The sequence below is a fragment of a genome, unplaced genomic scaffold (assembly GCF_019419815.1).
Source record: "Pyrus x bretschneideri cultivar Hongxiangsu unplaced genomic scaffold, Pyrus_bretschneideri_v1 Contig98, whole genome shotgun sequence".
Classification (NCBI taxonomy): Eukaryota; Viridiplantae; Streptophyta; class Magnoliopsida; order Rosales; family Rosaceae; genus Pyrus; species Pyrus x bretschneideri.
The window spans coordinates 49,092-65,962 of NW_025999840.1; the positions used below are offsets into that span (position 1 = coordinate 49,092).

The 16,871-nt window shown below is 38.9% G+C and overlaps 1 protein-coding gene across 2 annotated transcripts; it reads left to right on the forward strand.

Annotated features, from left to right (window-relative positions):
• Nucleotides 1–1,621: 1,621 nt before the first annotated feature.
• LOC103943800 (probable small nuclear ribonucleoprotein F) lies at nucleotides 1,622–16,470 on the forward strand. Of its 2 annotated transcripts, XR_007255616.1 has the most exons (6): nucleotides 1,622–1,775; nucleotides 2,183–2,270; nucleotides 2,362–2,399; nucleotides 2,544–2,608; nucleotides 16,026–16,148; nucleotides 16,375–16,470. XR_007255616.1 is itself a non-coding variant. In XM_009354156.2 (5 exons), exons 1-5 carry the CDS (start codon nucleotides 1,770–1,772, stop codon nucleotides 16,093–16,095), a joined length of 267 nt encoding a protein of 88 aa, XP_009352431.2. In that variant the 5' UTR covers nucleotides 1,622–1,769; the 3' UTR covers nucleotides 16,096–16,373. The 2 variants fall into 2 exon arrangements, 1 of the variants encoding a protein (XP_009352431.2); XM_009354156.2 differs by lacking the exon at nucleotides 16,375–16,470 and having other exon boundaries at nucleotides 16,026–16,373.
• The last annotated feature ends 401 nt before the right edge of the window (nucleotides 16,471–16,871 follow it).

Genomic DNA, 16,871 nt, shown 5'->3' on the forward strand with positions numbered 1-16,871 from the left:
TCCAAACATGCCAAAACAACACAAAAACAACCAATAAACGTAACGAAATTGAACTAGGGGCAAAGTAGTCTTTTCACACGTACGTTTTTGATATTTTCGGGACGGGCTGTCACATGTGGCTGCTCACAATGCTTGATGCCATTTGTTCAAACTTGGCTGAAGATGTTTCTTCCATCTTGAAGAACAACTCTCATGGTTTCAAATATTCATTGGAGTGGTGCCTCCATAGAACTCTAAGTATTTTTTTGACACACGAGTCCAAACACCGTCATTTCTTTGACAATTCCCCCTCACACTATCTTCCGACACCCATCTATAAGCCTTGCAAAGAGCTTCATCTTCTTTTCGGGTCCAAGCCCTACCTTTCATTGTAGATGAAGTCATTTGAAAATTATTGAAAAAATTGAAGGATAGATTTTTGAAAGAGGAAATAAAATTTGAGAATTGAAATGGTGCAGGAATGGTGAAAATTTTGTGAGAAATGGTGAATGAATGGTTTAGGTATTTATAGGAAAAAAATTAGAATTTTTGAGAATTTAAAAAAAAAAAAAAAAAAAAGGGCCAAAATATATATATATATATATATATATATATATTTGAATCCAACGGCAATTGGCGCCAACTAGCAACAGCTAGCCGTTGGATTCAAATTTCTTTTTAAGCATTCATGTTGGTTATTTTTTCTGGCCAACCCTTTGGCCCTTTCAGATTCCATAGGGCCCTCTCAGATTCCACATGCTCTCTGGCTTAACCCTCGGTTGGAGATGGTTTTTGGGCTATTTTCGGCCCTCTAACCCTTTGGACCCTTCAGTTGGAGATGGCCTTAGCAACCTTTCACCGGACTAGGATTCACTCATCTCCTATTTTCATCATCTTCCTTCCTCTCCTCTAACATTCTTTATTTTGTCTTTTTCTTTCTATATAAAATTAATATAAGATGTTGACGTGACTTAACCACGACCGTTCAAATAGGAGGAGAGGTAAGGGGAGGGAAAAAAAGAAAGGAGAGAATCCTACTCCCCTTTCACCTCCCCCAGCCCGTCTCTTTCTCTCTCTCTCTCTCTCTCTCTCATCTCTATGTGAGTTTCTTTTACCATCTTGAATAAAAGCTCAAGGGGGTTGTAGCATGAACAAATCTAGTTTGAATTTCTAGGGATCTAGTTAGTGAAGAAAAATCGAAACGTGATTGAATTGGTTTTATCTTGGATGCTTAGTTGTGAGAGAAAATGGCCTTGTTTTTTTTTTTTTTTTTTTTTTTTTTTAATATGAAGAAAGCTTCAACAGCTGAGTTGGATGCTTTCTTTCCAAATAGACCAGAATTTGTAAGATGGCATACTGCCTTCTCTGAAGATGGTCATTTGATGACAGCCAAAGTGCTTGGACGAATTGAATGGTGGGGTGTCCATCCTGCAGTCAAAGGTGGAGTCTGGGAATTCTTGTTAGGTTGCTTTGATCCAAATAGCACATATTCGATGAATGAAATCAGCTCAGGCAGTGTCATAGGTAATATATATATAATATAAAAAATAAAAAAAATTATTTTGGAATGATAATGGGTGAGGAAATAACATTTTAATTTTTCAAATTTTTATTGTGGATGAAATTATAATATGGGTAGAAAAATAGGATAATGGAATAGATCTAGTAGAACTTTAAAATGACCCGGACAAAGTGCGGTACCCTAAATACAAAAAAGTGAAGAAAAACCCTAACACTTACTCGTCAAGCTCGACTCTACCACTGAAGCCCCTCCTCTCTCTCTGTCTCCAATGGCTGTGAGTGTTTTCTTCTGCATCACATATGAATATTCTTAAATTACTATGCATAATTTATTTTGTGGTCACTATTTTTTTGGGGTGCTATTCCATGTTTCTGAGTTTTCCAATTTCTCCATAAAATTGAATGCAAGTTTTCTAAAAGGTTCGTTTTGCAACCAAATTTTGTTCCTTTGGAGATTTTAGTTTTAGGAGAAATTTGGTTTGTTAATTAGTACTTGTGAGATATGGATGTATGTATGTTTCAATTCATGATGTTTTATTTATGGTAGATTATAAAACAGTGTTGAAGTAGAGTAAATTACACGAGAATATGGTTGCAATCTGTCCCATGTTTAATTAGATTCACTTGTTGAACATAAAGCATGTTCTGGATTTTGATTAGCTTGTTTATGTTCATAATGCAGACAATACCAGTTAACCCAAAGTCGTTCCTGAATAATCTGACTGGAAAGACTGTCATTGTGAAACTTAAATGGGGAATGGAGTACAAAGGTATGTTGCTTACGGTTATGAAAAAGTATTGGATACTTTATTTATCGCAAGCTTAGTGTATCCCTAATCCTGATTTTAAGGCTCTGTTCAGGTTTTCTTGTCTCGACAGATGCCTATATGAACTTGCAGGTACTATTATAAACTTCAACTCTTTATGTTTTCATATTCCGAGTACATACCTTTAGCTTGTTTTTGCTTCTTTCTTTCCTTTTTATTTGTGAGATAGAAGTTTGAAGCTGATATGTGTTTAATATTGAAATCTTATATGTATAGTTGGCAAACACTGAAGAATATGTTGATGGACAATCCACTGGAAACCTTGGAGAGATTTTGATCAGGTGAGTTCATTTGAATGCTTTAGTCTTCGTATCTGTACTCTTCCCTGGAATCTATGGTTTGAATGTGCTTTGTATTTTGTTTTTGCTAGATTTGTAGCATATAGTATGACTTCTTTTTCCTAGTGATAGGAGCATATTCATGCGACTTAATTAGCTTGTTCTCGTGCATTTATGTTGTGTTTACTTAGTTATTTTAGTGTTTAAGGCCATTTTTGTGTATTTTCAGATTATAAGGCCAAAGTGTGCAAGAAGATGCAAATTGGAGCCTTTTGGAGCGAAAGAGGAATGAATGAGTTGAAGACATGAAGAAACGACGAATTCCTACGCCAACGATGAATTCCTACCAAAACGAGGAATCCTACTCAAACAAGGTTTCCTATTTTAGGAAAGTTAACCCTAAGTTTCCCGTTTTGGTAACCTTTCCTAATCTTAAACGTCCGTATTTTCTAGCCACTTTGAAGTCCTTGTAGGCGCTTTAGGACACAAAACGAATGCCCTAGCCCAAATTCCAACCAATGCCGTGGGCCTTAGCCCACTTCCCTATCCTTGCCGTGAAAGGGGGGGGCATTTAGGCCCAAATCCATGCTTCTAAACCCTAGCCCTCTAACCTTGCAGCCACCTTGCCCTTTCATTTCACCCTAGCCGACCTAATTGATTCACTTTAATTCATATTTTCAGTCACCACCCTAATTCCCTCTCTAGCCGTCACACTCCCATCCATTTAGTTGACAAAACCATCTTATTCATTCACCCTAAATCTACCCATTAACCCTTCAAGCCGTGACCATCCCATTTTATTTTTGACCTGCCGTGCATTCCATTTTAATTATAAACACATTCAGCCATTCTCACCCTAATTCTCATTTTTTTTATTCCAGCCGCATATTCCACCAGAACCCGTGCATAACTCCCATAATTATCACAAACAGCTGCAGCCACTTCCACATTTTAATTCATTCCAGCGCAGCCACCATTCCTTTGTCTTTTAGCCGCTGCCATTCATTGATTTCAAAGAAAAAACCATTCAGCCATTGACCTAAGGACACACATCAGCCACATTCACAATTTTTTTAACCTATTGACGCAGCCATACACCCTAATAAAAACAGCCGCAGCCCTTCCATTTAAACCCAATCAGCCGCACCCAGTCCAGCCATTTTTCCAACCTGCCGCAGCTTTCCTCCACCCTTCCAGCCACCATACCAACCTTCCTCCATCACTCCACCACCTTGCCGCACCACCACACTACCCTAAACCCATTCCCAAACCAGAAAATCAACCAAAAACACCATTTAACCTCACTGTTGCAGCAAGGAGAAGAGGAAAGAGGAGCTTCGACGCGCAGAAATTCAAGTGGATTCGTTGGGCGTTCTAGGTGTAATCAATCCTTTGTGCTTTATGTTTAAATTCAATTGTATTTCTCTTTTTGTGAACATGAGAGGCTAAATCCCCCTAGTTAGCTAGGGGGTGATTCGAAACCATGTTTATGCTTGCAATATGAATTGATTACTTTTGGTTGGAATTTCATAAGTTGTGGATTCAATTCGTTCATCTATTTGATTGATAACTTATTTGTGTATGTTGATTGAGAGTGCACGCTTAGTTTTCATGCATGAATATGATGCTAGATTATGAGGGAGTTTCACCTAATAGTTACAATCTTATAATCACAAGTAGTGAAGGTCGCTTGAAAACGATCGCGTTGAATGAATTCTTAGCATAAGTTTCATGCAATTCATAGTAACGAATGTTTCGTCAATGCTTATGTTTTTCATAGAACTTAATGATTCTTGCTTGTATCTCTATTATGCAATTCATGTAGGGAACTTGTAGGGAATGTTTTGGGTTGTCGTATGCAATCATCCAACTTAATAACTTGTGGAAAAACTGAGGGTTAATTAGTGCAATTCACGGTTAATTTGGAGCGTTGAGTTTCATAATTTATCGAAAGACCAACTGAAAATCATTTTGTATGCAAGTGTAACATGTGTGGAGAAGAACCTTCTAGCTAGCATTCATTCCATATTTCATCACATTCATATTTAAATTCTGCCTTTAAATTACAATCTGTGCATTTGATTTATTTTCGTCAAAACCTCAATCCCCCTTTACCTTAGTGTCTAATTTAGTTAGAAAGTGTCTTAGTTTGTGTTTATAAGTGTTTTGTATTATTTGATTCTTTTGATTTGTTTTAGTGCTTCATTGTTTAGTTTGCATTCTTTGAGTCTAGTTTAGTGTTTTTAATGTTTGTTTTATATTTTTGAGTCAGTTTCCAAGTGATTTAGTAATCCCTCCTAATCCCCGGTTTAGAACGATCCCTACTTGCATCTTTACTACAATTGTCACAAGAGGGTTTTAATTTGTGTGCTTACTTAGTTTGCATCAAATTTTTGGCGCCGTTGCCGGGGATTAGCAACTTTGCTAATCCCTTGGATTGTTTAATTTCTGTTTATTTATTTATTTTGTTGAAGTTTCTGATTTTGTTTTGTTTTCCTTGTTTTAGGTACTAGTGCATGACTCGGAGTTCTCAACCGATTCGTGAGCATATCTCAGACTTTGACAGCGATTTTGAGAGGACTTTGAGACGGACGAAGAAGCATCACGAATCAAATCCGCCAAGCCCGGAACCTGAGCTTGAAGAACAAGTTCTAGAAGAGGAAGAAGAGGCCACGGCAGGGATTTTTGAGGAACCCATGACAAGGGCATTTGAAGAGCCACAAGAGATGGCCGTAGACAACCGGACACTTAAGGAGCTTTCCGCTTCGGGATTGGCTAATGCAGCACCCTTGTGCATCCAATATCCCCCACCGACCGAAGGGAAGACCGAGGAGTTTGAGTTGAAGTCAAGCTTGCTCCATCATATTCCGAAGTACCATGGGTTGTCCATGGAGGATCCGAACAAGCACTTAAAGGAGTTCGAGGTGGTGTGCTCAAGTATGACTCCCGTCAACGTCGACGGAAGTATTCTGAAGATGAAGGCTTTTCCATTCTCTTTAATGGACAAAGCCAAGGATTGGTTGTACGACTTAGCTCCCGGAACCGTTACATCGTGGGAGAGCATGAAGAGGGCTTTTCTGGAGAAGTTATTCCCAACTTCTCGAATCATCCTTTTGCGTAAAAGGATAAGTGGCATTCAACAAGATGAAGGTGAGTCATTTCCTACGTACTATGAACGTTTTAAAATCTCTTGTTGCTTCATGTCCACAGCATCAGATGAAGGAGGAGTTGCTTCTGCAATACTTCTATGAGGGGCTCCTACCAATCGAACGACAAATGCTCGATGCATCGGCGGGTGGAGCACTGGTGGACAAGACGCCCATGGCGGCCAAGGTCTTGATCGCGAACCGAGCGCTGAACGCTCAACAATATGAAGGAGTGGGACAAAGAGGACCCTCACGGCAGCAGGTTCATGAGGTAAGTTCCGCACCTGATATTCAGTCACAGTTAGCTAATCTTACCTCCATTGTGTCTCAGATGGCCGAAGGCATGAGGATGCAAGGACCAGTTGTATGCGGGGTGTGTTCGATCCAAGGACATGCGTCGGAGAAGTGCCCACAGCTCATAGAAAATGGTGGATGGGAAAGCGCCAACGCCATTGGATTTCAAAGCCAAAATCAGTCAAGACATGATCCATACTCCAACACGTATAATCCGGGGTGGCGAGACCACCCAAATTTCAATTGGAGGGATTCCCAGCAACTTCAGAACCAAGGAGGCTTTAGGCAACAACCCCCAGGGTTCTTTCCCAAAACCTACGGCCCACCCCAAAATCAAGCCCAATCCGGCCCAAGTGCCTCAGGTACGTCTCTTGACAATGATGCACTTATTAAGATACTAACTAAGTTGTCTAATGGGCAGGAAGATCAAGCAAAGGCTATGCAAAACCAAGATAAGAGGGTGGATCAACTTGAGAAACAAATTGGGCAGATTGCCGAGTTTGTAGGTAAGTTTCGAGATCCCAGACAACTCCCTAGTTCCACCATTCCAAATCCGAAGGGAGGTTTTGAATCAGCTAAAGCAATCACCCTAAGAAGTGGTAAGGAAGTTGGGGCAGGTCCTACATCAAAAACAGGTCATAACGAGGATGAAAAGCTGCAACATGAAGAGGAGGAAGAGAGCAAGCCCACGGCAAGGGTACAAACACCTGTGCCGCAACTACCAAGGGACATTAATGCACCCAACTCATCTCATTCGGCCACCAAAGGTAAGTTGGGGTCAAAATTGATTAATTCTAACTTTGTTCCACCCAATGTTCCTTTTCCTAGCAGATTTTTGCAATCCACGAAAGAAGAGGAGGAAAAAGATGTTCTAGAGACATTTAGAAAAGTTCAAGTCAACATACCCCTTTTGGATGCAATCAAGCAAATCCCGAAGTATGCGAAGTTCTTGAAAAAGCTTTGTACAACAAGGAAACGGATTCAAGAAAAAGAGGTGGTTCATGTAAGTGAGAATGTCTCTGCCATCTTGCAACGCAAACTACCTCCCAAATGCAAAGATCCAGGTAGTTTCACTATCCCTTGTGTAATTGGAAATACAAAGTTCGAACATGCCATGCTAGATTTAGGTGCCTCAATTAATGTCATGCCATATTCTGTTTATGCATCTATGAATCTAGGAAAGCTTAAAAAGGATGGTGTTATTATTCAACTAGCCGATCGATCTAATGCATATCCGAAAGGAGTTTTGGAGGATGTTTTGGTGCAGGTAGACCATTTGATTTTTCCTGCAGATTTCTATGTGCTTGACATGGAAGATTCGGCACACTCTCCATCATCACCACTCTTACTTGGACGACCTTTCATGAAAACAGCTCAAACCAAGATTGATGTGGCCAAGGGAGCAGTCACTATGGCCTTTGGTGGTGATATGATTAACTTTAAGATTCCTGAATCGATTGAGACTACTAATGATGTTCGTTCTTGTTGGGCCATTAATGTAATTGAACACATAGGGACGGAGTGTTCAACAAAGATCAAGAAGGATGTTTCTCGAACTACCACCGAGAAGGAACTTGGAGTAGAGAACAAGGAGTGCACGGCTCCAATCTTGAAAGGACCACAATTGGCCATGAGCAACCCTTGTGCATCCGTCCATTGTGCTACCACTTCTTTGCCGAACAAAGGTAAGCCACCTATTCCAAATTTGATTCCCATTTCAACTAATAGGTTGTTACCTCGTGTGGTGCAGGTACCGAATCGAATTAAACGTCGTGGGAGAATTCGTGTTGATGTAGAAAAGAAAAACACGACAATAAGAAAGGATCATTATCCCATTCCATTCAAGGACCCAAAGCATGAAGTGGTTCATCGGACAGATTGTAGTTGCACCCCTCTATGCCGTGGGGTTCCATAAACCTTCAAGGGAGCATCGTCCGGCTGGAAGACGTTAAAGCAAGCGCTTCTTGGGAGGCAACCCATGTATTCGACAAGGAGAAGATGGAACTTTCACTCCAAACCCAGATTTGCGTTTCTAAACCCTTCTCCTTGCTGTTTATTTTATCATGCTTAGTTGTTTGTTATTTGTTTGGTTTTATGTGAGTCTTTGTGTGAAACATTGAGGACAATGTTTGATTTAAGTGTGGGGGGGTAACAAGTGTTTTTATGCAAAATTCGTGGGATTTTATCACCTATCACTTCTAATGTTGTTTCCCACTGTTTTTAAGTGTTTTTAAGCTATTTTAGAGTGTTTTAGAGTGTGTTGACTTAAAAATCCGAAAATACCATAAAAATTTGAAAAATTGTTTTGAAAAACCCAAAAAGAGTTGTTTTTGTGTGTTTGTTTGTGTCGTAGGTCACCTTCCAACGCAATGATGAGGATTTGGTTTTTAATTGCATGACGGTTAAAGAAAGTTACAAACATGGATGGACGTTTGATATACTCTTTGGTTTATGCTTGGTTGTAGTTATAGTTTACGAATTCACATGTAATCACAAATGATAAAAATCAGTTTTTGTAACATGCTTGAAGGAAGGAACTTAAACAAACGCTACATCCCGGTGAGACTTGAGCTTAAACGTTATTTGGAGAGTTAAAATCTGTGCATTAATGTTTTCTAAAGTCGTTGCATGATCTCATTATTCTTTGCTTGGTTACTACTTAGAAGGCGTTTCATCACTTAGTTCCAAATGCTAGAACTCATGCCCATTTCATTCAAAGCATGTCATTGATTTGCATAACACGTATTCAAGATGAAGTTGTGTAGTGAACACCATAGCCAAATTGCCATATTTCCCTTTTCATTTGTTTTGTAGGATTTAACCCCGTTGAGCCTTGTGTAGCCTACTTTCTTTGTTAACCCACATTATCTTCACCTAGCCTAGATTAGGACCATCCGTACCCTTGTTCTTGAAGCATAGTAAGCATGAATGAATTCCTTTTGATTAATGTGTGCAGAAAATAAGTGTGGGGGAAAGTATTCATGTGAGTTTTTGTGCCATAGGCACGGTTAGAAAAAAAAAAAAAAAAAAAAAAAAAAAAAAAAAAAGAGAAAAAAAAAGAAAGAAAGAAAGAAAAAGAAAAGAAAAAAAGTGGAAAAAGAAGTGAAAAAGAGTTCCAAAGTATTGGTTGTTGAAGTAAGGGCCCAAAACAATGAATTAGGCCCTAAGAGTTGTTTAAATTTCCCCTATTTGTCTAAAAGTTGATTTTTGCATTCTAAGGGAATTCTAGGTCTTAATTTCATTACTTTACTTACTATTGCTTAAAGAACTTTTGTGTATCCCTACCTTTCCTTGTGAGCCAATACCCCAAGCCCCGTTACAACCCTTGACTTCTAACTTGAGTGTTGTGCATTTCAATTGTGGAGTTTGAATTTGGTATGAGCATATGGTGTCACTGGTTCTCGCATCTAATTAGTAGCATTCCATTCATGAGATCATATCTAAACATGTTTAATTACTCCAGAAATTGCGTTCTTTGTTATAACATATGTGAGTACTAGTCTTTCATGTTACATCAATCTGCTCACATATAACTAGTGTAGGGTGTGTAGTCAGAAAATCTGAGTGAAAATTGAGTGCATAACTAGTGAGGAATTGAGGGAATTCTCTAAGGCATGTTACTACATTCAAAATGTGTTTTATTTGATTAAATGCGAACTAGTGAATGGTGACTATGATTAAGTATGTGCTTGAGGGGAAGGAAGACTAAAAGCTATGTGAGTAATGATCTTTGACATGTCATGTTTCATTGGAAATCCCTGAGGAAAACGTTGGAAGGTTTAAATTATGTTTTGTTTGTTTTGTTTCGTATTGTTTATTTTAGTTGTTTTGTTTTGCTCGAGGACTAGCAAAAGTTAAGTGTGGGGGAATTTGATAGGAGCATATTCATGCGACTTAATTAGCTTGTTCTCGTGCATTTATGTTGTGTTTACTTAGTTATTTTAGTGTTTAAGGCCATTTTTGTGTATTTTCAGATTATAAGGCCAAAGTGTGCAAGAAGATGCAAATTGGAGCCTTTTGGAGCGAAAGAGGAATGAATGAGTTGAAGACATGAAGAAACGACGAATTCCTACGCCAACGATGAATTCCTACCAAAACGAGGAATCCTACTCAAACAAGGTTTCCTATTTTAGGAAAGTTAACCCTAAGTTTCCCGTTTTGGTAACCTTTCCTAATCTTAAACGTCCGTATTTTCTAGCCACTTTGAAGTCCTTGTAGGCGCTTTAGGACACAAAACGAATGCCCTAGCCCAAATTCCAACCAATGCCGTGGGCCTTAGCCCACTTCCCTATCCTTGCCGTGAAAGGGGGGGGCATTTAGGCCCAAATCCATGCTTCTAAACCCTAGCCCTCTAACCTTGCAGCCACCTTGCCCTTTCATTTCACCCTAGCCGACCTAATTGATTCACTTTAATTCATATTTTCAGTCACCACCCTAATTCCCTCTCTAGCCGTCACACTCCCATCCATTTAGTTGACAAAACCATCTTATTCATTCACCCTAAATCTACCCATTAACCCTTCAAGCCGTGACCATCCCATTTTATTTTTGACCTGCCGTGCATTCCATTTTAATTATAAACACATTCAGCCATTCTCACCCTAATTCTCATTTTTTTTATTCCAGCCGCATATTCCACCAGAACCCGTGCATAACTCCCATAATTATCACAAACAGCCGCAGCCACTTCCACATTTTAATTCATTCCAGCGCAGCCACCATTCCTTTGTCTTTTAGCCGCTGCCATTCATTGATTTCAAAGAAAAAACCATTCAGCCATTGACCTAAGGACACACATCAGCCACATTCACAATTTTTTTAACCTATTGACGCAGCCATACACCCTAATAAAAACAGCCGCAGCCCTTCCATTTAAACCCAATCAGCCGCACCCAGTCCAGCCATTTTTCCAACCTGCCGCAGCTTTCCTCCACCCTTCCAGCCACCATACCAACCTTCCTCCATCACTCCACCACCTTGCCGCACCACCACACTACCCTAAACCCATTCCCAAACCAGAAAATCAACCAAAAACACCATTTAACCTCACTGTTGCAGCAAGGAGAAGAGGAAAGAGGAGCTTCGACGCGCAGAAATTCAAGTGGATTCGTTGGGTGTTCTAGGTGTAATCAATCCTTTGTGCTTTATGTTTAAATTCAATTGTATTTCTCTTTTGTGAACATGAGAGGCTAAATCCCCCTAGTTAGCTAGGGGGTGATTCGAAACCATGTTTATGCTTGCAATATGAATTGATTACTTTTGGTTGGAATTTCATAAGTTGTGGATTCAATTCGTTCATCTATTTGATTGATAACTTATTTGTGTATGTTGATTGAGAGTGCACGCTTAGTTTTCATGCATGAATATGATGCTAGATTATGAGGGAGTTTCACCTAATAGTTACAATCTTATAATCACAAGTAGTGAAGGTCGCTTGAAAACGATCGCGTTGAATGAATTCTTAGCATAAGTTTCATGCAATTCATAGTAACGAATGTTTCGTCAATGCTTATGTTTTTCATAGAACTTAATGATTCTTGCTTGTATCTCTATTATGCAATTCATGTAGGGAACTTGTAGGGAATGTTTTGGGTTGTCGTATGCAATCATCCAACTTAATAACTTGTGGAAAAACTGAGGGTTAATTAGTGCAATTCACGGTTAATTTGGAGCGTTGAGTTTCATAATTTATCGAAAGACCAACTGAAAATCATTTTGTATGCAAGTGTAACATGTGTGGAGAAGAACCTTCTAGCTAGCATTCATTCCATATTTCATCACATTCATATTTAAATTCTGCCTTTAAATTACAATCTGTGCATTTGATTTATTTTCGTCAAAACCTCAATCCCCCTTTACCTTAGTGTCTAATTTAGTTAGAAAGTGTCTTAGTTTGTGTTTATAAGTGTTTTGTATTATTTGATTCTTTTGATTTGTTTTAGTGCTTCATTGTTTAGTTTGCATTCTTTGAGTCTAGTTTAGTGTTTTTAATGTTTGTTTTATATTTTTGAGTCAGTTTCCAAGTGATTTAGTAATCCCTCCTAATCCCCGGTTTAGAACGATCCCTACTTGCATCTTTACTACAATTGTCACAAGAGGGTTTTAATTTGTGTGCTTACTTAGTTTGCATCACCTAGAAAGCATATATGACATGTAATGTATAGGAACCACAAATGACATAGGGAGTGTGACGAGCACAGTGATCAGTCCCTAACTGAATGGAGGCAATTGATGCCTGACCCTGTACATTCCAAAAGTTAACGTCACATATCGATTACTGTTAATGTTGATGGTCCTCCCAGCTTTTGTTGGGAACTCGTCCGATGATGGTGGTGTCATATCTTATCACCTTGTGGAGTAGTGTCACTGCTTTTACCATTTGGGATTGGCCATGAGACCAACATTTAGCATACAGAGTAACTTTGAAGCGTCCCATGGATTCGGTCAACAATTTACGAATCTCTGATAGGAGCATATTCATGCGACTTAATTAGCTTGTTCTCGTGCATTTATGTTATGTTTCCTTAGTTATTTTAGTGTTTAAAGTCACTTTTGTGTATTTTCAGATTATAAGGCCAAAGTGTGCAAGAAGATGCAAATTGGAGCCTTTTGGAGCAAAAGAGGAATGAATGAGTTGAAGACTTGAAGAAACGATGAATTCCTATTCCAACGATGAATTCCTACCAAAACGAGGATTCCTACTCAAATAAGGATTCCTACTTGAAGTAGGAAAGTTAACCCTAGGTTTCCCGTTTTGGTAACCTTTCCTAATCTTAAACGTCCGTATTTTCTAGCCACTTTGAAGGCCTTGTAGGCACTTTAGGACACAAAACAAAGGCCCTAGGCCCCTTAAACCCCTTTTCCGTGGCTCTCCCTTTCTTTCCTTCCCTTGCCGTGCAAGGGGGGGTAGTTTTGTCCTAGGTTAGGCAATTAAACACATGCTCCTCTCCTAATTTAAAACCCTAGCCGCACCTTGCAGCCATTCCCTCTTTAATTTCTGATTTTATTTCCTAATTCTAAAAGCCTTTGATTTAATTTTAATTAACCAAAATAAGCTAGGGTTTTGTTTTCTGAAAATATATAAACTAAACCCTAAGCCGCACCCTATTCTCTACCTTCATTCACTTTTCATTCATTATTTCATTCAGCCACCATCCCTATTCTCTCCCTAAGCCGTAACTCCCATCACCCAAAAACCTATCAGCCGCACCTTTTCCCATCCATTCCAGCCATTACCCTTCTCTGCCGCAACCACTCCACCCTTCCAGCCACCATTCCCAACCTCCATACACCTTCCCACCTCCTTGCCGCACCACCATATCCCCATAAATCCTTTCCCAAACCAGAAAAACATCCAAAAACTCAATAAACCTTCTCTGCCTCAGCAAGGAGAAAGAGGAGCTTGAACCGTGCAGAAATTCAAAGTGGATTCGTTGGGCATTTTAGGTGTAATCAATCTTTTGTTCTTTATGTTTAATTTCAATTTTGTTTCTCCTTCTGTGAACATGAGAGGCTAAATCCCTAGTTAGCTAGGGGGTGATTCAAAACCATGTTTATGCTTGCAATATAAATTGACTTCCTTTGGTTGGAATTTCATGAGTTGTGGATTCAATTCGTTTAACTACTTGATTGATAACTTATTTGTGTATGTTTATTGAGAGTGCACGCTTAGTTTTCATGCATGAATATGATGCTAGAATATAAGTGAATTTCACCTAATAGTTACAAGCTTATATTCACAAGTAGTGAAGGTTGCTTATAAACAATCGCGTTAAATGAATTCTTGGCACTAGTTTCATGCTCATCATAGTAACGAATGCCTCGTCAACACTTATAGTTTTCATATTGTTTAATGATCTTTGATTGTATCTTTATTGTGCTTTTCACGTAAAGGACTTTTGGAGAATGTTTTGAATTGTGTATGCGCTGTCCCATCCGATTCATTAACTTAAGGAGAACTTGAAGGTTAATTTAAGCGAACCTAATTAACCCGGGGTGTTGAGTTTCATAATTCATCGAAAGACCAATTGAAAATCATCTTGTATGCAAGTGTGACATGTGTGGAGAGGAACCTTCTAGCTAGCATTCCATCCATATTTTCATCGAATTCGTATTTACATTCTGCCCTTATTACAATCTGTGCATTTTATTTAATTTCGTTAAAAAACTAAATCTCCCTTTACTTTAGTGTCCAATTTAGTTAGAATGTGTCTTAGTTTGTGTTTCTAAGTGTTTTGATTCAATTTATTACCCAAATTCGTCCAAAGTAGTCAAAGTGCTCAAAACTGCCCAGATTGTGTTTTTAAGGCAGTTTTGAGTGTTTTGGTGCTGTTTTGAGTCTTTTGATTTGTTTTAGTGTTTTAAGTGTTTAATTTTGCATTCTTTGAGTCTAGTTTAGTGTTTTAACCTTTGTTTTACGTTTTTGAGTCAGTTTCCAAGTGATTTAGTAATCCCTCCTAATCCCCGGTTTAGAACGATCCCTACTTATACATATACTACAATTGTCACAAGAGGGTTTTAATTTGTGTGCTTATATATTTTGCATCAATCTCTCTGAACGAAGTTTGATGGGGGACATTGATCAGTCCATAGCTGAACGGAGCAGACAATCAATGCTTGTACATTCCAAAAGTTAACGCCGCATATCAAGTACTGTTAACGTTGATGGTGCTCCCAGATCTTGTTAGGGCTCCTCCTTTGATGTTGGTGTCATATCGTATCGCCTTGTGGAGCAGTGCCACTGCCTTTACCATTTGGATTGGCCATGAGAGCGACATTTTGTTTTATAATTTTACAAATAACATATGGACTAACTTTGAAGCTTCCGTTGGATTTGGTCAACAATGTATCGGAGGAGTGTCTAGTTTATTATGAGTCATACGAATCTTTCTGAATGAAATGTGACGGGGGACATTGATCAGTCCCTAACTGAACGCAGCAGTCAATCAATGCTTGTACATTCCAAAAGTTAACGTCACATAACAAGCCATGTTAACGTTGATGGTGCTCCCTGATCTTGTTGGGGGCTCCTCGTTTGATGTTGGTGTCAAGTCCTATCGCCTTGTGGAGCAGTGTCACTGCTTTTACCATTTGGGATCGGCCATGAGACCAACTTTTTGTTTCCTAATTTTACAAATAATGTATGGTGTATCTTTGAAGCTTCCCATGGATTTGGTCAACAATGTATCAAAGGAGTGTCTAGTTTATTATGAGTCATACAAATCTCTCATAATGAAATTTGATGGGGGACAATGATCAGTCCCTAACTGGATTTGGTCAGCTACGTAGTAGAGGAGTGTCTAGTCTATTTTCACTTGTATCTACATTAAAAGGCTGCAATAGTAACCATACGAATCTCTTTCTCTCTCTCTTCCCCCTCCCCGCCCCTATTTTTTTCTCCTCTCTTTGTAGAACATAGTACGTAGTTACCAGTCCCATTTTAACTCTGTGTACCTTTGCTTTTCTTGTCATGGTGTTCAAATTTCAATAGAGAATGTTCTGTCTAGAGTACGTAAAATTTTACTTTCAAACGAACAGGAAGGGTATATTGGGATAATTCAGAACACCCTTGAGTAAGAAAGTTGGGAACATAGGATGAAAGGAGATAATACAAAGTTGAGTGTTAATTTGATGGGAGTGCGTTCGAATAGAAGGTTGAGAATAGAGATATCCATCTGGAGTAGAAGCCTAATATTTGTTGATTCAGAAATTCCATTCGGTCATTCTCCTTTGGCATGTATATATTCCCTCTGCGTATTGGATATCTCTAATTCTTCCTTTTTGTAACGTAGGATGTTAGTGAGATTTGTAACAAACTGCCATGTAGTTAAGGATGATAGATCATTCAAGCTCTCAATTTTATAGTCTATACAACCTGTTTCCTAGCTAAGATAGGGGATGGGTACACATGATAAGCACAATGCACGTACATTCCAAAACCTTAGTTTTCAACGAGGATCTTTTCATGTTTCCTTGTGCAGATGCAATAATGTTCTGTATCTTCGTGGGGTGCCAGAGGATGAAGAAATTGAAGATGCTGAACGGGAATGAGATGTGGACTTTGCAGCAGTGATCTTGCATGAAAAACAGTACTCGAGGAAGCAGTATTTTATCTCCACTTACGCTGTTGCATTTCTTGTTTTAACGTGGAGTTGTTAGGTTGTATTTGTATTGTATGTTAAACCAACATGCCCGTGCCATTTAAAAGGGCTGTAGCTGACAAATGGTTCTCAAACTTGAATGCGACTGTAACAAACCTGAGACAGCCTGAGTAGTAGCATGTAGACTGCATTGTCCTTGATCATAAGTGGTTTCATTTCTTTTTTGCAGCTTCCTATGTGATTGTGACGTATCTAATGTTCTGCTGTATCCGACTCCTTGGGCAAGTTTCAAAGTGAATGATACTCAATATGTGAATTCAAATTATCTACGTCCTTGTTCCAAAGAGGATTGAATGCTTGATGCAAGTGGTGGATTGGTGTGGTGGTTAGGTCTTTCTCTTCATTTCACTGTGTTCCGGCCGTGTTCAAACTCACCCCCTCCGCCTCCTCTAGAGAGTGCTCGTTTCATATAATGGATTGAATAGGATGATATATTGAATGTAAATGAGAATGAATTTTCATTTTGGAAGAATTAGAAGCAGTTAGACATGAAAATTTCCCCTTTTAATTCTCCCATTTTGGGGAGGATTGTTTTGATAACTTTTGTTCTTCAGTAATCCTTCTTCTACATCTATGTTGGTCACAATATTCTTTCAATTTACCCTAGAAACAGTGTTTTATCCATTCTAGTCTAATCATGCATACCAAACAAGGTTTCAACTTGGC